This window comes from Thamnophis elegans, chromosome 8, assembly GCF_009769535.1.
Source record: "Thamnophis elegans isolate rThaEle1 chromosome 8, rThaEle1.pri, whole genome shotgun sequence".
NCBI lineage: Eukaryota > Metazoa > Chordata > Lepidosauria > Squamata > Colubridae > Thamnophis > Thamnophis elegans.
This window is the reverse complement of record NC_045548.1, coordinates 75,827,258-75,849,792: the sequence shown is the minus strand read 5'-3', so window position 1 is coordinate 75,849,792 and position 22,535 is coordinate 75,827,258. Positions and strand designations below refer to the sequence as shown.

At 38.8% G+C, this 22,535-nt stretch overlaps 1 protein-coding gene across 1 annotated transcript in view; it reads left to right on the top strand.

Annotated features, from left to right (window-relative positions):
- TRAPPC9 (trafficking protein particle complex 9) overlaps positions 1-22,535 on the top strand; it is a 305,011-nt gene that overhangs the window by 11,273 nt on the left and 271,203 nt on the right. Inside the window, 7 exon segments of the mRNA XM_032223179.1 lie at positions 5,710-5,855; positions 7,328-7,456; positions 9,464-9,490; positions 11,504-11,625; positions 15,430-15,555; positions 19,756-19,972; positions 21,702-21,845. Of these exon segments, the coding sequence (XP_032079070.1) occupies positions 5,710-5,855; positions 7,328-7,456; positions 9,464-9,490; positions 11,504-11,625; positions 15,430-15,555; positions 19,756-19,972; positions 21,702-21,845 (911 nt within the window).

Genomic DNA, 22,535 nt, shown 5'->3' with positions numbered 1-22,535 from the left:
AAGCCTGAGCAATGTTACAGCTGTCAGTCATTTAGCTAAGCATGTTAACCTTACCTTGAATTTAGTGGGCATTTGTTTTGTAATTTTTGACATACAGATCTTCACTAATTCATTTTTGCATGCATTTTTTTCTTCGTGAATCTTTGAAGATGTGATGACGTTTAATGACTTCATAATTATTGAATTTAATACTTATCGCTCATTCCAGTTGAGGAATGATTGATACATATTTTAAAAAATCTTGTAAAAGATCACTTCAGTACATTAAGGAAATGGCTGCATTTGACTTTGTGTTTATACTTCTATGTATGGAGAACAATTTCATATCCCTTGTAGGGTACAAAATGCATCATCATACTTGGCTTGCTTCAGATGTAATGCCAAACGACGAGAGTTAATCTCAGGCTTGTATTTGCCTTCATCTTCAATTCTACTGTTTTTTTCCCCCCACGGTAAGCTTGTGTATAGCAAGCCACTAACTGTGTCAGTAATGCAGAAAGTCAATAACTCACAGCCGATTCAGAAGCTTGGCTTTTCATACATAGAAGATGAAGCATCAGATAAAATCACGCCCCTGAATATTGGTTTCTCTAGAGGTTCAAACACTGAACTTCTAGACAAGGAAGAAAGAGCTGTTCACAGGATTGGCTTTGCATGTATTCAGGATGTATACTTTCATGAATAGTGGTAGATAATTTCTGAGTAAATCCCTGTTACTAATTGGATATTTTCTTTTGATCTGCATTTCTTAGAATTTGGTGGGATTTTTGGCTTCTCTTTTCACATCTGGGTAAAAGGCAAATTGTTCAAAATAATTCAATCTGTGCTTTCTGAATCTTTGTCTTCAATTTATTGGGTTTCTGTGCTAGGGGTGAGCAGGCATCCGTATCCCATTTTTGTTTAGAGCAAGTATAGCACAACTCATAATTTTCTTGAAAAACACTGGAAATTGTGACCAAAATGTGGTTTCTAATTCTGGCTTGACATGGAAGGAGAGCTATGTTGGTGTAGTGGTTAAGATGCTGGCCCAGAAACTATTGAGTTCTATCCCTGATGATTTAAGCATGAAAATTGGATGGGTGATTTTGAGTTAATCCCTCTCTTTCAGTCCTACTCACATCAAAGAGTTGTTGTGGGGAAAATAGAAAGAGAAAAGAGTATTATATACATTTGCTGCCTTGAATTACTTATAAAATAATAAACGCAGGTGAAAAAAAATCTAATAAGTAAATCAAAGAAGAAACCTGTGTAAGTGTAAGGTTCAGACTCATTCAATTGCCAACTACTGTTTTTTCATCTGGACCCAGCTGATTTCTTCTCATGGCATGTTTTTCTAGTTCTGTGTTTATTCTGCCTTGAGCAAGAATTGGTTCACCCTATGTGCTTTTTATGTATCTTTGAGTCTCTTCTCCTGTTTATCAATTTCTCTTTAGCCTGTTTAGGTAACTATTTAGTACAGGGTCCAGCAACCTTAAACACCTAACCGGAAGCCCCCTTCCATTCTGGAGCCAGCCGGAAGTCCGGCTCCCCCAACATAGAGTCTTCTCCTAGCAGGGCGTCCTTTTTCCACTACCTGCCCTAACTGAAAGCCCTATCAATTTTGGAGCTGACTGGAAAATCCTCCCCTTGCACGACAGTCTCCTCCTGGTGCGCTGTGCTTCCCCGCCCCAACCGGAAGCTCCTCTCAAAATTGTGGCGCCGACTGGCGACAGGGAGCCACAGCAGAGGGATGAAAGAGTCACGTGCAGCTCCAGAGCCACGGGTTGCCGACCCCTGATTTAGTGCTTATTCAGATAAAATCCTTTTTTTTTTTTTTGCAATTCACACTTTTTGGCATTGGTTTTTATTATATTATTATAATTATATAATATAATATTTTTAAACCATCCTTTAGCTGGGGTTGTCCATATCAAAATTGTATATGTGTTTGTGTGTAGATTTATTTGTTCACCTTAAATTTTACATTTAAGGGGAGTTGCTTGATCAATGTGCCATCATGTCATTTTCGATTCCTAGAGACCATGTGCATAGATCTATCCCTAACTTTTCTAGTTTCATGGTGCACTCATCACGACTGTAACTCAGTCCCTCTACCTTGCTGCTGGTCGGAATAACAGGTTGATAAAGAAAGAGGGAAAATAGGATATTAAATTCCAGTTCTCATTCCTCTGGCTGGAAAGGCACGATAAAAATGAGATAACAGCAACAGCAAAGTTGAAAAGAAACATTACTGGGAAAGATTCTGTTACCCGTAGTGCGTCTTTTAGCTGAGTAGATAGAATCTCAACTCAGCATTTACACTCAGCTATAAATAAAGAGTTTTAAGAAAGTCTCTAGTGTAATTTGATTCATTCAAGCTTACCTCTGCTTTTTTAATTAAGATTTACTTTATATATTATCTGGGGGTAACCAGATCTCTCTACTTAATTTCTGTCTGAATGGCTTGGAGTTGTAAAATAATCAGATTTGCCAAGGACACTGTTAATGGAGCTTTATAACTACAGGACTGAAAAGGATACCATTTTCTTTCTTTGAGCAGCACAAATTAATAATAATACACCACTGACAGAAAGAATTTGCTGACCCGACTTAATTCATGAAGGTTTTTAGTGGAAGCATTCTGTACCTTAGTTACCTCCTTAACCGATTATAATGCATGCACATTCATTTTTTTCCTTTTAGTTCAAAATTCCATTAAGAGAGGACTAAGAATGATAGGACAGAACTATTAAGACAAGAAATGAAAGGAAGCTTCTGAAGCAATATATATTTAATCAAACCGACCATTGAATAAGAATTTGTCTGTTTTGACTAGTGAAAGATCGGCAAGGATTCAAGAGTTCTTTCCCAGATCTTTTCATCTGCTTTCACCTGAAGATATTGGGAATTTGAACTTAAGATAATAAAGATGAAAATGAAGAAACCATCTTTCTTTTGCTAGTAAAAAATAATCTACCCAAAACCTATTTAGCATTTTAAAACATACAGCATTTCTTACTGCTGAACACGGTAGGCAAGCCGATGAATTATGAGTATATGCTAATTTAAAAAATGAAACTCTGTGTTGTGTCTTGTACTATTGTATATTGGTTTTTGTAAAAGGCAAGTGTGTTCAGCATGATTGCCTTTGTAAACTAAAAGGAGATAGAAATATTTGCTTTATATTTATTTTGTATTTATATTTATTTTATACTTTATATTTATTTTATATTTATATGTAAGAAGCCATACCAAATCTAGATGATAAAGATTATGTTACATTACGTTATGTTAAGTTATTGTTCCTTTGTGTCATAATTGTCTATATATTTATATCGATAAATAGTTATATCTATAGACTACTAAAAAAACTCTGGTTCCTATAAACTTTAGCTAAGCAACATAATATATCATAGGACAAAATTTGCAGAATGCATCTAAAATTCAGGACTCATGATTCTGTGGAATTGAAATTTGGCAAATTGTATAAAAATATATGACAAGCCTTATCATAAAGCATTTTATGACATGAAAAGTGTCATAACCATTTCCTGTGCTAATGTCACACTGTGCTATACACTTCAACGTGGGCACAGTTTATGGCATAATACAGAATGTCATAAACATTTCCTGTGCTGATGTTTGTTTGCGCTATACACTTCAACGTGGGTTAAACACGTTACTACATAATACAAAATGTCATAAACATTTCCTGTGCCGATATTTCATTGTGCTAGTTCAACATGGGCTATTTTCAAGACAGATACATCTCTGAACGTATCACAACTTTTCCAGGGAACATAGTACAAACCGTAGAAGTTCTGTCATTGTTAAACACCTTGAGGAATCTGGTAAGGAAATATTTCTGAAAGGAAGACCCAGTGGCTCACATACGTCTCAAAGCTGCCTGTGATAAATATAATTGATCCGTTTGGTATACAGTATTTATTTTATTCTATTCATATACTTGCTCTGGCTTCCCAAGAGCCTGAAGCAAACTCCTTGTCCCGACAAAAAAAACCCTTTTATTAATTGACTGTGAATTCTGCTCATTCACATCCAGCAAAGTCTTTCAAGGGAAGATTTACAGTCACAGACCTTATCTGGCTTGGAGAGCTGCCAGGCTGATATCTGCAAGGAGTCTCGGAGAGTCATGTGCCAATTAATCAAAATAATGCCCCCCCCCGCAAACTCCACTCCCCTTTCGCTCCTCTTTTATTTCCTCTGGGAGGGGCCATTCATTGTCCACTTGTAGCCTTACTCCCAAGTCAAACCTCTGTTCTTTAGCTATTCCATTCGTCTGGCAACTCTGCACATGCGCACACTGGGAATAGGCTCCAGCTGTTCCTCTGCCTCACTGATGTCTTGACTCTGAAGATATCTGATAACTGGCATATGGCTCTGTCCCCCTCTCTGCCTCCAACACAGAGCCCTCATCAGAGCCTTTCCCAGAATCCAGGACTGGCCCATGTTCCTCCCCAACCCCCTCACTGTCCGAATCAGCTGCCAGCTCTGCTGGCCGCTGGGGGGCCACAACAATGCTAGATAAATGCAATAAAACCACAATGTTATTGTATGAGTTTAGGTATAGTTATAGTTACTTTTCTCTCACATTTTTGCAATATTTCAGTCTTGGTGATCCCTCCCCCACCAACCCTTAAGAACCTGTAATATGAATTATCAATAGAAGTTGGTAATAAAACTGAAATTTCAAACAGGACAATCATTCTGGTGAGAGGAAATCGACTGTGCCATAAAATGTGTAATGAACCTATTCATAAAGATAATTAGCTTTTTAGAAAATAATTTTTCTCATTTATAGGCAAATAACACCGTCAAGTTCATAGAAATTATCTTGCCATTTTAAAATGCTATTTTCTCTTATATAATCTGAAGATGTGGAATTAAGTTTTAGTTCATAATCGAATGATACTACTTCATATAAATCATTTAAATCAGTGCATGAAAGATGCTGCCTTAAGTATGACATGTCCTTGGCCACTCTCAAAAGGTTGCAACCGTTAAACTATTTTGCCCTTACAAGGTGTAATAAAAAAAAAAATCAGTATGGAACATCTACCTGCTACTAAGCTTGGAATTCATATTGAGTCCATCCTAAATTATTTTAAGCGTTGATCTTCCGAGTTTTCACATGATACTTCTGCTTCCCAAACTTACTGTGTTGCTTGATGAGCTAATAAAAAGAAGTTCACCCCATTCCATGGCTAAAAAGATGCATGTTGACTTTTAGACAAATGTGCTGAGAAAACCCTTGATAGTACTCCGTGTATATGTCGCAGGCTTATTTCCAAGAATACAACGTCTTATTTTCAGGATTTGAATATCTTGTTTATATAGCATCCTCAACAATAGGGGTTCCCAATGCCCAGGCCATGGGCCATACCGGAACCAGGGCGCACAGCTGGAAGTCAGCAGCAGGCTAGTGAAAATGCACATATGTGGGATCTAGGTTGTGTCTCTTCCTGGTCCGTGGAAAAATGGTCTTCTACAAAACCTGTCCCTAGTGCCAAAAAGGTTGGGACTACTGCCCTATAGTGAGTATTCGGATAGCTGGGGATAGACTTCTTAGCTCTTGGTGAGGACCATCGATTGCTTGTCAATAAGATGCAAACTTAAGGAAAAGACTAAAACAAAAAACAAAAAAAAGACACTGTCTTTTGGAATAACACAATTGAACTAATTCTGCACTTTTTGTTTTTTGTATCCCAGACATTATAAAAAGCGATGTCAGGGTCGAATGCGGAAACACGTTGGGGACCTTTGTCTACAAGCTGGGATGTTGCAAGATTCCCTTGTTCACTATCATATGGCAGTGGAACTTCTCCGTTCGGTAAATGACTTTTTGTGGCTTGGAGGTAAGGACAATGGCATTAGAAAGAAATCAAAATCGTATTTGGGGCATGACCTCTGAGCTATTATCACGTTATTTGAGTCCTATATTTTATTGGAAGATGGTTTTGGATTAAAAGTGTACATTATTAGCCACCCAGAGTTGCTGCATTAGTGATATGGGTGGCATAGACATTTAATAAACAATTAAAATTAATTATTAATAAACAACAAAACAACAATAACAATAGGTCATAATAAAAGAAATATGGCTCTAAAATTCACAGTAATTTGTGACTCTCTTTACAATCCTCAAGGCATGTCACAACTTTTGAGCGCCCCTAAAGTTTGGAAATGGAAAGTTGAAAAGTTTGACATGCCTCACCTCAGGGAATGCGAACCGTTCCAGAAAATAGTAGAGAACACCCTCCTTGTTTGTGTTTCCTTGAACAGACTTTAGCTCAGTGGCTAAGATGCTGAGCTAGTCGATCAGCTCTTCGAATGTATCCCTATATATTCCTTCCATTCCCCACTCTTCTGTCAGAGCTGAAGAAGCTTCTTGGATGAGAAGCGAAACATCTTCAAAAAGAAAAAAATAAGTCCAGCTGCCTTCTGAAGAAGCACCTTGCATGACTGAGAATCTCTACAGACGTTAATGTGAAAGCAAAACTTTGTCCACATTATTTTATATATTCACTGTAAAAAAAAAGTGATTTCCTCTGATTAGCTCTTTTCCGAGCATAGATAATTGCCATGCCCACCTTCCTGTTGTGGCCCAGCAGGAGCCGTTGGAGCTGCCACCAGACTCTGACAGTGAGGGGCCCTTTGAGTCGGCTCTGGAGGATGTGGAGGACCCTGGACAGGGTTCTGACTCCGAGCAGGGCGCAGAGAGGCTGGTTGGCCACTAGGAGGCATCTGAGCCTTGGACCAGTGGGTAGGAGACAAGGGAGAGTGAGCCAGACGCCAGCAGTGAGTTGTTCCTGGATACACAGCACCGAAGAGCTAATAGGTGTCAGAAACAGTTGTGCAGTTACAGGAGGTAATTGCACTCAGCTGGTGGTCATTAGGCTCCTCTCCAGACTATAAAGAGACTGCTTGTGCACACACCTCTCTTGCAGAAGTCAACGCAGGAATCAATGTCGGAGAACATTATGGTGAGCTTGGCAGGCTGGATTGCTGCCAAGCCTTATCTGTCCTGGATTGCTGCCAAGGAGCTGTCTGTCTGTTAATTAAATGCCGTAACTTATCTTTGGGTCGGAGTGTGTGTTGGTGTGGGACGAGGGGGGGTCAGAACATCTTCCTATAGAAGAAAAGCCGAATATTAGGATTCTTTGTAAATGTTTGTACCATTCTTTGTGCCTGAACCACTTCCGTGCCTTTTTATATACCTTGTATTTAACGTACTGTATTAGATGTATTATTGTATTAAAGGAAATGTATTTATTACATGTATGGGCTGTGATAAAGCTGCCATTAAAAGAGCTGTTTTCATCTATAGCTGCTCTTGAAGGATTATGTTCAGCCTCTGTCATCTATCACTACCCTGGAGGCACTGGAGGTAAAATTGGCTCTCGCAGGGCACAAGGAGGTTCATTTTCTGCAGAGGGAGGTAACAGGCATCGACCTGGTAAGCTTTTTTTATGTCTACCACCCGAAAATAAGATGGAGTTTGGCGTTATTTTTGGGGAGGTCTTAATTATTTTTGAGGTGCAGGAGGCGGTGAGTGTGGTCACCTCATGGCTGCTGCTGGGTTGCAATATTTTTGTGGAGGGCTTATTTTCGGGGAAGGGCTTATTTTAGCGCATGCACTCAAAAGCCCAATTGGACTTATTAGGCGGGGAGGTCTTATTTTGAGGGAAACAGGTTAGTATATTTGCAGGTTAAATATTTTGCACAAGTTTGCGAGGGTTTATTTTGCTTTGAATCTCTGTTCCAAGGATGCCCATGCTTCATGTAAGACTTTTTTTTAGCCTTATGTAATCCTACGGATTCTCAATTCTCCGCAGCACAAAGTTTTGTCCGCATATAAAAGTTAAAGAGTTTTAGTGTTATTTTTTTTTTAATGTGGAAAAATATACCATCCGCAGGAGAAAAATAGCACTGGCCTTGCAGAACGATAGCTTTACTGCACATGTCACTGACTGACTGCGAAGCTTACAAATTTGCTAGTTTTATTTGGGAGCAGAATTGAAGTAAAAATTAGAAGGTGGAAGAGAGGTGCGATGCTGGAGGAGAAAAGATGCTGGATTTTAGACTTGAGACTAAAGAGGTTTTGCTGAATCGGAAGCGTTCATATCAGTAGCAGTCTCAGGAATCCTCTACTGGTGGTGCCGAGGTGGCGCAGTGGTTAAATGCAGCACTGCAGGCTACTTCAGCTGACTGCAGTTCTGCAGTTCGGCTGTTCAAATCTCACCGGCTTCCATCCAGGGTTCCAGGGTTGACTCAGCCTTCCATCCTTCTGAGGTGGGTAAAATGAGGACCCAGATTGTTGTTGGGGGCAATATGCTGACTCTGTAAACCGCTTAGAGAGGGCTGAAAGCCCTATGAAGCGGTATATAAGTCTAACTGCTATTGCTATTGTACGATAACGCTTCTAAATTTTTTTAAAAAGTGTTTAAGAAAGAATGCACAGGTAGTTCTTGGCTTGAGACTGCAATTTGGACTAGGATTTAAATTATACTTCAAGGAACCCATGTGACTGGACCTGATTTTATGATAGTTTTTGTGGCAAATTGTTAACTGAATCACATGGTCATAAGTCCAAATCCGTTCTCCTAAAGGGGTGTTTTTCAGTGGAAAACACGTTACAAATCATTGCCACGTGATTCCTGGACTTTGCAACCAGTCCTAAATGTGGGTTGGTTGCCAAACACCCAAAACATGGTCATGTAACCGTAAGTGGGCAGGGTGACCTTTTATGATGGCAATGTTTTATGGGTCATAAGACACCCTTTTCGAGGCTGTTGTAACTCCCAATGATAATTAAATGACTGGTTGTAAGTCAAAGATTTGGGGACCGTGGTGGCTCAGTGGCTAAGACGCTGAGCTTGTTGATCAGAAAGGCCAGCAGTTCAGCTGTTCGAATCCCTAGTGCTGCGTAACGGAATGAGCTCCTGTTATTTGTCCCAGCTTCTGCCAACTTAGCAGTTCAAAAGCACGTAAAAGTGCAAGTAGAAAAATAGGGACCACCTTTGGTGGGAAGGTAAGCGCCTTCACCGTTTAGTCATACCGGCCACATGACCACAGAGATGTCTTCGGACAGCGCTGGTTCTTCGGCTTTGAAACAGAGATGAGTACCGCCCCCTAGAGTCGGGAATGACTAGCACATATGTGCAAGGAGAACCTTTACCTAAGTCAAAGATTACCTATATTAAGAATAATACTGTAGTGATTAAGATGCTGGGCTGGCATTGAGGAAATTCAGGTTCAACTTTACCCTGAGTTTTGGAAATAGATTCAATCGAATCAAATTCAAAGGGCTGTTGTGGGGAAAAACTGGAAGAGAGAGCATTAGGTATATCAACTTAAACTTCAAAAATGTAACTAAAATAAAATGATAAAATAAAATATTTGGCAATGTTTTGTTTAGGCAGTGCAGAAAGGTTAATGCTGTTATTTTGATTTTTCCGCCTAGGTGCACAAGAAGTTCTTATTGATCCAGGTATATTGACTTTTTAATTATGTTTTATCAGCCAAATGTTTTATTAATAGTTTCCCACTGTTTTAGAAGTTTCCCTTCTGTGTTTTAAAACAAAAAAAATACACCACACTGATGACTAGAATCTGCGGATTTAAAATTTTTCCAACTGTTCCTTCATCTTGTTTTTTTATAATCTACGTTGATTTCTGGTAATTCCCATCCGGTTACAATTTAATCATTTTATGATCTACTCTGGAACTTTCCCATATATTGATATCTGGCTGATCTCTAGTTTTCCCCCTTCAATTCTTTTCTTTCCCTGATTTCACACAGATGATTTGTTTTCCTCCATCGTCTGGAACTTCACCAGTTCCGTAGGATTTCTCATAAATCATACGTAAAGATTCTATCAGAAAAATCAGCAGATTCCTGTACATTATCAAAAATCTGCCTATTAGAATATTCCCATCAACATTAAGAAGTTGGAATTTTGACTGTTTGGTTTTGAATATATTGTACAAGACTATTTTTGTTGTTTTGAATAACTCATTCTCAGCTTTAGCTTTCTTAATCTCTCTATAGCCAAATGCTCAGACTGGTTGTTGTCTTTGATGGAAAAATTTTTAGGGAGCCTCTCTAGCCTCTCTGCCAAATGTTTTTTTTTTTTGGCAAGCTCCTGTTGGTTCTTCCTGTTCACTTGCTCAGATAGATCTGACCAGCACATTTTCCCCAAGTTTGGAATCCAACTTTTTTAATTGTAATTTTTATGATAGCAAATTCACCCAAAATGCTATGAGTCATCTCCTTCAGTAAATTGCTGCAGCTAAGAGAATCATTAGTTAACTGATAGTATAATTACATTAAGTTTGTAGAATATAATAGTTAAGTATTAGTTTAATAATTTTTGCCAGAGCTTTTTCTCTGTGCTTTTTAATCAGTATGTATGTATGTATGTATGTATGTATGTATGTATGTATGTATGTATGTATGTATGGATGGATGGATGGATGGATGGATGGATAGATAGATAGATAGATAGATAGATAGATAGATAGATAGATAGATAGATAGATATCCATCCAGCTTTAGTTCAAGCAATTTTTGGTTTGCTTAATGCACAACTCAATACACCGGGACCAGAGGTCTTGGACTCTAGCTAGAGAAGTTCCCTGAAGATGGACTCTAGCATGAGTCCGAAAACTCGGAAGTCAAAACCTCTGGTCCCAGTTTGGATCCTGCATGAGTATTTTTAACTCAAGGTTGAAATGAGGGGTCTTTGCTAGTCATTGGCATTGATAATATTACCTAGAGCCTTGGTGATGCATTGGTTCGTGTGCAGTACTGCAGTCTATTTCTGCTGCCTACTGTCTACCTGTAATTTGGCAGTTCAAATCTCACCTGGCTCAAGGTTGACTCAGCCCTCCATCCTTCCGAGGCTGGTAAAATGGGGACCCAAATTGTTGGGAGCAATATGCTGACTCTCTAAACCACTTGGAGAGGGCTGTAAAGCACTGTAAAGCGGTATACAAGTTTAAGTGCTATTGCTAGGGTTTCCTTCCTAAGTAGGGGGTTGGACTAGAACAGTGTTTTTCAACCTTTTTTGTGCAAAGGCACACTTTTTTCATGAAAAAAATCACGAGGCACACCACCATTAGAAAATGTTAAAAAATTTAACTCTGTGCCTATATTGACCATATATAAAGTGTTTTTCCCACGGCACACCTTACACTATGTCACGGCACACTAGTGTGCCGCGGCACAGTGGTTGAAAAACACTGGACTAGAAGACCTTGAAGGTCCCTTCCAACTCTTGTTATTCTATTCTATGCTGTTGATAGTTTGGGTAATGTTATGTCTGCAAAAAAAAACCCAGCCAAGCTCAGAGAGCTCTAAAGAGCCCTCCTTAGTTTGTTCCTTCCTCAAGCTTTTTTTTTTTTTTTTTTGGAATTAGCAAGGATTTCCAAAGCATGTTTGCTTTAATTCTGACCTGAGTATGGTGCTTGAGCTGAAATTTCCTGCTTTAATGTTATGCAGGGGCCCTCACATCAAATGGCATCAGTGCAGATACAAGTTCTGAAATAGGACGAGCTAAGAATTGCCTGAGCCCCGAAGACATCATTGAAAAGTACAAAGAAGCCATTTCCTATTACAGCAAGGTAACGTTGCTCATAATATAAGTGAGCTTATATCCGTGAATCATAAGTGAGCTTATATACGTGAATCATAAATATGCATCAATGATAATAGACTGTGGCCGGCTCAGGAATTCTGGGAGTTGAATCCCATAAGTCATGAAGTTAGCACAGTTGCCCAGCTCTGGATTACACACAGCAACCTACATGGCTGATAATAGACTTAAAGAACAGGTGGAGATTTGTGGAAGTGCTAATTGGCTGGATCAGCACTTTTTCACATAGCTGCTCATTTTTGTACAATAATAGCTGTTAAAGAATGTCAGTGTAAATTGTTTTTTTTTTTTCTTAAGGGAAATTCCAGATTCGTACTCAAATGCAAAAAAAGTTTTATTTGTATATTTAGAGTGAGAAGTAACATAAGTTATCAAATTTTGGGCTTCTTGTTATCGTAGTCCTTTTTGTTTCTCATTCTGGCTCAGTTACCCGAGGGAATTTGGAGTCTTCATTTAAAAATAGAAATGAATCATTATCTCTGCCTACATGTGGCCAGGCTTTGATTAACAGTAAGTGGATTGAAGAAACAAATCAACTTCCAAACAAGGTTTAGGTTACTAGGACTTTATTCTCTAAAGCGAAGGCATTTGGGATTTTGCAATGATCAAGATTTATTTGCTTTATGTTAGCCATACAAGTCCATTATACTTTTTATAAACTCTGAAAGTCCCTCAGGATTGCAGCAAGGTATAAATATAATAAATATATTTCTAGAAGAACACAGCAACTATAGCAGAAAAGATAGATCTAGTTCTAAACATCGTTAATGAAAGAAAAAGCTAAAGTTGCTTGTTTTTCTTCTTCTTGTGACTTTCAGAAGATAGAGGATCTTGGATCTGCACATTCATATATTCATATATTTTGTCAATCTTTTGAGAAATATGACTGCTTTTTTATAGAATAGAATTCTTTATTGGCCAAGTGTGATTGGACACACAAGGAATTTGTCTTTGGTGTATATGCTCTCAATGTACATAAAAAGACAAGATACATTAATCAAGAATCATAAGGTACAACACTTCATGATAGTCATAGGGTACAAATAAGCAGTCAGGAAGCAATCAATATCAATATAAATCGTAAGGATGCAAGCAACAAAGTTACAGTCCTGCAGTGATAAGTCGGAGGAGAGTGGTGATAGGAACAGTGAGAAGACTAATAGTAATAGTAATGCAGCCTTAGTGAATGGTTTGACAGTATTGAGGGAATTATTTGTTTAGCAGAGTAATGGCATTCGGGGAAAAACTGTTCTTGTGTCTAGCTGTCTTAGTGTGCATTATTTATAAGAGCATTTGCTTTGCAGTGGAGGTATGGTTTTTAAACATTGCCCTCCATTTTTGACTTGTGGGCTGAAAGGAGAAAAGATAAAAGTGATGGTTTGGGAAGATAAGAATCAAGAAAGAAATTGTTGGTGGAATAGCTGCGATTTGTCTGTAAACAGGCATAATTATTAAGAAGGCATCACTATAGATTAGCTATGTGCATTTTCTGCACATAATTTACCCCCTTTTTAAGCACTTCGATTCTCTAGTAGAAGTCCTCGACTTTCAACAGTTCATGTAGTGACCGTTCAAAGTTACAAAGGCACCCAAAAAAAGAGAGGACAATTTTTCACACTTACAACTGTTGTGCCATCTCCCAGTCACGTGTTCAAAATTCAGACGCTTGGCAACTGACTCATATTTATGACGGTTTCAGTGTCCCGTGGTCATGCGATCCCCTTTTTCTGACAAGCAAAGTCCAGATTCACTTTACAACCATGTTACTAACTTGACAGTTGCAGTGATTCACTTAACAACTGTGGCAAGAAAGGTCATAAAATGAGGGAACACTCACTTAGCAAATGTCTCACTTAGCAACATAAATTTTGGGTTGAATTGTGGTTGTAAGTCGAGGACTACCTGTACTCTGGAGCTGGACGTTATAGCAAAGCTACTAAAAATGCTGCTGTGATGAATCTTTTATCTTGTAGCTGTGTGACATTTGGAATATAATGATATCTAGATTAAATGGAATGTTAGTGGAAAACCAAAACAAAAGATATTGGATACTGAGTATAGAGACGTGAAGGCAGAAGAAAATGCAGGCGTTTCAGAAAGAAATGCATAATTTAATTTTTTTTATAATACCCTTTTTAAATGCCTTTTGAAAAGGAGAATTGCAAAGTAATATTTCTTGATATTGTTTTAGGGGAATACAAAAACAGTTAGCATATGAAAGAATGTGCTTATGTTTTGAAATACATTAAATAAAAAATATGGTAAGATATAAAAGTGTAAATAAGCTTCCCCCCCTCCCAATACGGGCTTTCTTGTCTATTTTCCAAGTACATGAAAATTATGAAATGATAAAAGCTAAGATTGATTAGCATTTATGTACAGTATTTCTAAGTTAGGAAATAAGATCGATTAAAGACATTATATGGCATAATATGCATCTTGATCCTTGGATCTCACCCAGCTTTTTAAAAAAAAAATCTGTGTACTATACGTGTTAAGAATAGTAGAACAAAAGATCTAAAATGTTCAACTTTATTTTATTGAATTGTTGATGGCTTATTCTGCCTCCTTATCATTTTGGGGGGAAGTGTTTCTGATACCAGATTTCTGATACCAGATTTCTGATACAGTCAACTCTATATTGGTGAGACTTGCTCTCTATTATCACCACTTTTTCTTAAAGGGCTGACTAAACAAGCTTTGAAACTGGGTTGTGATGTTCTCACGAAACAGCTGATGTGACCTGATGGGTTAAAACTAACCTTCTGCCTCCCTGCTTGAGTTGTGCACTCCAACGAAGTATTTTCTATGTGTGAACAAGGCCAATGAAGTACATGCTGAGCAGAGGGATGCTTTGCCTTTGCAATGGAAGCCTCCTGATGATCTTAGTAGTTTTAAACAGTGAAAACAGCCTGTCTTTGGTTGGAAAAATGGAAGGCTGTGGGCATTAATTCTTCTGGTTATCTTCTCATTCAGCACTCCATAGGGCACAGCACCAGATCAAAAAGACAGGGTTATAGTCAGTTATAGTATTCAGCACTATATTAATCTTACTCGACAGAGGAAGGGGAAGGAAGGGAGGGAGGAGAAAGATGGGGAGGAAGGGACGCAGCAGGGAAAGGGAAAGAAGGAAGGAAGGAAGGAAAGAAGGAGAAAGATGAGGGAGGGAGGAGAGGAAGGGAAGAAGAAGGAGAAAGATGGGGAGGAAGGGAAGGAGAAGGAAGGAGAAAGATGGGGAGAAAGGGAGGGAAAGGGAAGGAAGGAGAAAGATGAGGGAGGGAGGAGAGGAAGGGAAGAAGAAGGAAGGAGAAAGATGGATAGGAAGGGAAGAAAAGGGAAGGAAGGAAAGAAGAGAAAGATGGGGAGGAAGGGAAGGAGAAGGAAGGAGAAAGATGGGGAGAAAGGGATAGTGGAGGGAAGGGGAAGGAAGGGAGGAATTTATTAATTGAATTTTGACTGTCCTCTCCTGCATTGTTTCACAGTGGAATTTCTAGGTATTTCTCAAATGGTATAAAAAAATAAGAGGATGGTTTCATAATTTGTGGCTCTTTATGTATCCATAGATGCAACCATAGGGTTTGGTTAACGTTAATAACCATGTTTTAGTCCTGGCTACATTTCAGCAAAATAGATTCCTCTGAGTTGTAGAACAGCATAGCTTGATCTGGTATACCAAAGAGGCCCCAGGATTCTTGTAGAGAAATACCTTGTGGAATGTGACCAGGAAGTATACAATAGACCAATATTTTAATCCCTTATGTATGTTTTATAGTATAAGAACGCTGGTGTCATTGAGCTGGAAGCTTGTGTGAAGGCGGTGAGAGTGCTTGCAATACAGAAAAGAAGCATGGAAGCTTCTGAATTCCTCCAAAATGCTGTTTATATTAACCTTCGTCAGGTGAGAACACACTTTCCTTTTAACTGGGAATTAATTTCTCCATCGGTCTTTGGATTATTTTTAAGAACAGAAGAACTTTAATAATTTTTACCACACACCTGCCTAGTTCTTGTTTTCCCATAATGAGGAACTTGATGCCATTCTGTAAAAATAATATCTGAGTTTTCAGAAATAGTCCTAAATCACATTCTCTTTTTATATGTCTATTCTCTTTTGTTATTTTGTATGTATATTAAGTTATTCCTCAAACATAAATGCTTAACTTTAGAAAGCAGCTATTTCTTACAGATTGAAAGTATTAACATTTTAGATATACATTATTTCTTATCAAGCTTTCAGATTGAGACTCTAGAAAAAGTGCAGAGAAGTACAACCAGGATGATTAGAGGACTGGAGGCTAAAACATATGAAGAACGGTTGCAGGAACTGGGCATGTCTAGTTTAATGAAAAGAAGGATTAGGGGAGACATGATAGCCGTTTTCCAATATCTCAGGGGCTGCCACAGAGAGGAGGAGGGTCAAGCTATTTTTGAAGCACCCAAAGGCCAGACAAGGAATAATGGATGAAAACTGAACTAGGAGAGATTCAGCCTAGAAATAAGGAAGAATTTTCTGACAATGAGAACAATCAACCAATGGAAGTTGCCTTTGGAAGTTGTGGGAGCTTCATCACTGGAGGCTTTCAAGAAGAGATTGGACGGCCATTTGTCTGAAACGGTGTAGGGTCTCCTGCTTGAGCGGGGGGTGGGTGGGGTTGGACGAGGTGATCTATAAGCTCCCTTCCAACACTGTTAATCTGAATTTACATTATTTCTTATAAAGCTTTCAGATTTCCTTATAGATAATGCAGAAATTAACTGGAATAGTTACATGACAAAAAATAGACTTAACGGAATCGTGGAAGCCAACTCCTGCTCAGTGCAGAAATTCAAATTAAAACAGATGCCAGCCCAACCTCTGCTTTAATGGACTGAGCGAAGGGAACCCTTTTCGGTTTAAAGGCACCCAACCTCTGGTTAAACAACCTCGTGGGGTTTCCATGCAATAAGAATACTGCTGGGTTGGTTGCATTTGAAATTAAATCTTGTCTTTTGGGAGCTTGTAATATTTTGATACCCAGCAAGATTTTTTTTTTGTACTCCCTGAACAACTACGCTAAGCCAGAACAACTATCTGCTGAATAACTGATGATGCATAATTTTTTAAATCTGTAGGAAAACAAAATAACATCCTCCCCACCCCCTCCATTTTCTGGGAATTTCTGATTGGTCGTGAGATAGCTTTCACTCTTCCATTTAACTAAGGCATATTTTGCTTCCATCTCAAAATGGGTTTGTTTTGTGTTCTGACCCAGGCTTCCTTAGAAAGCAAGAAGGAAAATCTTGGTCCCCACAAAACCTCTTTTATTTACACGACTGTGAATTCCTTTCATTCACAATCAACAAGGCTTTAGCAAACAGTCCTTCAAAGGAATGTTTATCCACATGCACCTTATCTTGTTTAGAGCGCTGCCAGGGCAAAGCAAAACTTGACACAGAGTCTCTTATAGTCACAAACAGAACTTTCCACTCTTGAAAGGACCGAAGGGACGAATTGTTTCCTGCAAAAGCCCACTCCCCGTTCGCTCCTCTTTTGTTTCCTCTGGGAGGGGCCAATCACCTCCAAGGTGTGGCTTTATTCTTAAGTCGACCCTGCTTTCTTAGTTGTTCTTGTCTTCCGCGCACGCATACACTGGGAACAGGCTCCAGCTGTTCTTTTGCCTCATTGCAGATTCCGCAATACTTGGCAAGAATGCAGGAATGAACTAATTGTCTCCTGCAAACTCCACTCCCCCTTCGCTCCTCTTTTATTTCCTCTGGGAGGGGCCCTTCACCATCCACCTGTGGCCTTACTCCCAAGTCGACCCTTGTTCCTTAGCTGTTCCCTTTATCTGGCAACTCTCTGCATGGGCACACTGGGAACAGGCTCCAGCTGTTCCTCTGCCTCACTGATGTCCGACTTCAAAGGCAGCTGATAACTGTCAGATGGCTCTGGCCCCCTCTCTGCCTCCAACACAGAGCCCTCTTCAGAGCCTTCCTCAACCCCCAGGACTGGCCCATGTTCCTCCCCAACCTCCTCATTGTCTGGTTTTGCTGGCTGCCGGCAGGCCACAACAGTTTGTCACTTACTACAGGGCACATGAGTATTTCAGTGCACAAAAGAAAGAACATGCTACTTTATTTTCAAAGAGCCATTTGGTTTTGTAAAGTAGGATACACTTCTGACTATATACCATTTTTGTATTGAGAAACAGTTAATATCCTTAACAGTTTTATGGATAGGCTAGGCAGTGGCACAGTTCTTAAAAACACACTCTGCTGAAAACCCAGGGGCTGATCTGATAAGAGATGGAATTCAGTTTGTCTCCCTGGAATATTCCATAAAACGCTAGCAGAATATTAAAGTACGTTCTTCTGCTATTACAATATACAGGTAACTTTCCAATGCTAATTACAGTTATTTTTATAAAATTGTTTCTCAGCTGCTTATATAACAGATGTTCAGAATCCAGCAGCAGGTTAGGCCTTGTTCTGATTTTTTTTTCTTTTAACGATGTAACCAAGTGATGTTAACTATTGTATGGACTGCAGATAAATGTTTCCCACTTCTATTTTTCTTCCACTGCGCTCACACCTCCCTAGGCAGTTTAGAAGTCAAATTATCAAACTATAAACATTGTAACAATTCTCCCAAAATTAATAAAATGTTAAAATAGCCTACTAATGATTAGATATGAAGTGAAATGCAGATCTTAAGTCTTGAAGCATCTATGAGAAAAGTCTCGTTTTAAATGCTTTCTAAATCTTCCGCAGAGGGTTCATATGTCAGAGAGTTGGCAGAAATAGAGAAGTGTAGCTTATCTTAAACCACAAAGCTTTGTTTGGTAAAAGAGATTTAAAACTATTTATTATTGCCGTTACTTATACATTGGAAGAGGCAAACTCTGGGTTTTTTAAGGATACAGTAAGAAAATATCCTGGGGGTTGCTGCCGGCATTACTGCCAGTTCGGGAAAAAATATTTTGCGCCTGTGCGCTCGCTTCGCTCCATGCGCACAACTTTAGAAAACACAAAAAAATATTTTGCAAGGAAGATTGTTCTGTGCATGCGCAGAACAGAAAATCAAAATGGTGCTGTTGAAGATAGAACAGGTTCGAGTGTGGCCGAGTTACTACCTACTGGGCCGAACCGGGCCGAAACGATAGGAACCCACCTCTGAAAATACCTGAAGTGGAAATGTCTGTCCAGCTTTCATACATCACTTTTTTATGTTAAATGTTTGCTGAGTGAAATTTGATTTCTTTTTGCCATCTGCCTATCTGTCTGTCTAATCTCTCTCTCGTTCTCTCTCATCTCTGTCTGTCTGTCTGTCTGTCTGTCTGTCTATCTATCTAATCATGTATGTATGTATGTATGTATGTATGTATGTATGTATGTATGTATGTATCTATCTATCTATCTATCTATCTATCTATCTATCTATCTATCTATCTATCTATCCATCCATCCATCCATCCATCCATCCATCACCTATTACCTACCTACCTACCTACCTAGCAAGGCTGGGTGTGACCACGTGGCCTGAGAATCTCAATCTCTCAATCTCTCTCTCTCAATCTCAATCTCTCTCTCACTCATTCTCTCTCTCTCTTTCTCTCTCCTACACCGGGTAAATTTCTATTTCTCCCTCCGTGTACTTCAAAGTGAACATCTTACAGCACAAGCGAGACACGTAGATGACAATTTTTTGACCTCTCACTCTATCTATCTATCTATCTATCTATCTATCTATCTATCTATCTATCTAATCATCTATCTATCTATCTATCTATCTATCTATCTATCTATCTATCTATCATCTATCTATCTATCTATCTATCTATCTATCTATCTATCTATCACCTATTATCTACTTACCTACCTACCTACCTACCTACCTACCTACCTACCTACCTATCTTCTCTCTCTCTCTCTCTCTCTGTCTCTGACTCTCTCTCTCTGTCTCTCTCTGTCTCTCTCTCTGTCTCTCTCTCTCTCTCTCTCTCTCTTTCAGAGCTTATTTTTCTTGCCTTTGCACCTAGTTTGCTTATGGCAATTTTGGTTATTAAAATTCTTTTCAAATCATTTGTTTCCCTCCCACCCATGTTTAAAAAAATATCAGCTTTCTGAAGAAGAAAAAATCCAGCGCTACAGTATCCTTTCTGAGCTCTATGAGCGAATTGGATTTCATCGCAAATCAGCTTTTTTCAAGCGGGTGGCTGCCATGCAGTGTGTGGCCCCAAGCATCGTAGAACCTGGTTGGAGAGCCTGCTACAAACTTCTTCTGGAAACACTTCCTGGTTACAGCCTGTCTTTGGATCCTAAAGATTTCAGCAAAGGTACCAAGTTTGGCTTAGAGAGAAGCAAGCCAACAAGCACAACATTTCCTATTTTTGCTTTTATGTAATAAAGCCAAATGAGTGATAAAAATAAAAAAATAATAATCAGTAGGCTAAAGTTGCCCACAGGTGCTTTTTTCAAGAGCCAACTGGACTTTCTGTTTTTTTCTTTGAAGACGTTTTGTTTTTCTTTCCAGAAGCTTCTTCAGCTCTAACCAGATTCCATTCCCCACCATCCAGTCAGAGCTGAAGAAGCTTCTTGGATGAGAAGGGAAACTTCTTCAAAGAAAAACCAGAGAGTTGAATTGCCTCCTGAGAAAAGCACCTTTGGGGCAACCATGACCTGCATAACAGAATCTCCATAGACATAACGTTGCCCACCTTATTTTCTCTCAAGCAGAACTCTTCCTTCTACGAAAAGCCTTTGTGAATGGAAGGAGGTCTACGTTTCACAGTTTAGTTCTTTGTTTTTAGAATTCAATTGGCATAACTTACATTTTTCAGATGTAACATTCCTTCCGTTTTGCTTGAATGGTAATTAAGTGCTATGCAGCAACAACGAGAAACAAATTGAGAGCACTTGCATGTTAGATTGAATGTATATTGATCAAAATCCAAATGTTCATTATGATCTATACTTTGGGTCGCAAAATAATTCAATGAAGTGGAAAATATGAATCTGTTTTTTTTCCCAGAGGGCAAAAATACCGTATTTTTCAGAGTATAAGATGCTCCGAAGTATAAGACGCACCTAGTTTTTGGGGAGGAAAACAAGGGGAAAAAATCTGCTTCTGCCTCCCAGCAATTTGCCTCCTTACAACAAACAGCAAACAGTACAGACAATATACATTGTTTGTAGTGTTACTTGTAGTATACTTGTACAGATGCTGTTAAAATTGATGTGCTTTCCAGAAGTATAGTTATTCTCTGCTATTTAAGATATAATAACACTGGGCCACTTCAGATCAAGCATTTATTTTAAAAAGCTTCTTCATTTTGTTAAGCTGTCTAGAACAATAATAAAGCAGTCTTTAAAAAACAAGTCTAATAATTTGAACATTCTATAGGCATTTATAGTTATTCACTTGCCTCCTTGCAGCAAACAGCAAAAAGCCTGATTAGCACAAGGAAAAAAAAATCTGCCTCTGCCTCTGCATTTTGCCTCTTGGAGCAAATAGCAAGTTTCATTTTCAATTTCAGCTTGGGCGCCGGATCATCAGTTGTTTTAGGCTGCAGGGATTGCTATAGCCCATTGCAGCCCCCGGAAGTCCCATTTTCCCCATTTGCTGCAAGAAGGTAAATTGCTGGGAGGCAGAGGCCAAAGGGTTGGGGCTACATTCAGTGTATAAGACGCACCCAAATTTTAACCCTCTTTTAGAGGGGAAAAAGGTGTGTCTTATACTCCGAAAAATACGGTACTTTTACTGCTTTGAGGAAAGAATAATTTGTCATTGAGATGGGCAGCCGTAGATATTGAACAAATAAATAATAAATAAATACCATATTTTTCAGAGTATATATATATTGATATATCACAGTAATGATGTATTTTATTGTCTCATGTAATTTACAAACTTAAAAATGGGAGGTGAAAGGGCCTCATAGGTGGAATAGCCTAGGGCCTCTTTTCATCTAAATCTGGCCCTGTATGGACGCCATTGCTGAATGAAGATTGAGTGACTGTTAAAAGTGTATTAACACAACACATGTTCTTTTGCTCTTTTTAAAGGCACTCATCGTGGCTGGGCTGCTGTGCAGATGCGTTTACTTCACGAGTTAGTGTATGCCTCCAGGAGAATGGGAAACCCAGCACTTTCCGTCCGGCACTTATCTTTTCTTTTACAAACCATGCTAGATTTTCTTTCTGACCAAGGTATTCATTTTATTTAGAAAATAGTGCAATTTTTCATGTATATTATATATGATAATGGAGTAGTGCAGTGGCCTAGAGGTAGAGCTCTCGCCTCACAATCAGGAGGCTTTGAGTTCAATCCTAGGCAGAGGAAGATATTTCTCTCTCTTTTGTCTCAATGGGAATATTTCTGCTGGAACTCCGCATTGGCGACAGGAAGGGCATCCAGCCAGTCTGCAGAATGTTTAGTATGATTTTGGTTTTCCGTTGCTGGGTGGGAGACATGTTCTGCTCTTAACTTTCCTCACCAAATTGCAAACTTCTCTTGAATGTTTCTTATTTTTAAAAGGGAACATACTACGCCTCTTTTCCAACTGTTACTCTGTCCTGTCTCAAAGAGACAGTGCAGGGTATTGCGTTGTCAGTACTACACCAGTTTAACTTAATTAAAAACTTTTCAATTCCCTTCCTGCAATAATAGTTTAAGTCTAGCTATTTTAATGAGGAAAAAAATGGCAGGTTGTACGTTTTAATTTGCTACTAGATCTTTTTTCATATACCGTCACGGGTCTTGTGTGACAAATGGTCTAAAAATCAAATAGGTCAATAAAATCTAAAATTATGCAAAACTTTATTTTTGTATCAGCGGTTTTGTATCTGCTTTCAAGGTCCAGAAATTAAGGGGATTTCAGGTCCAAAATAGAACTTTCA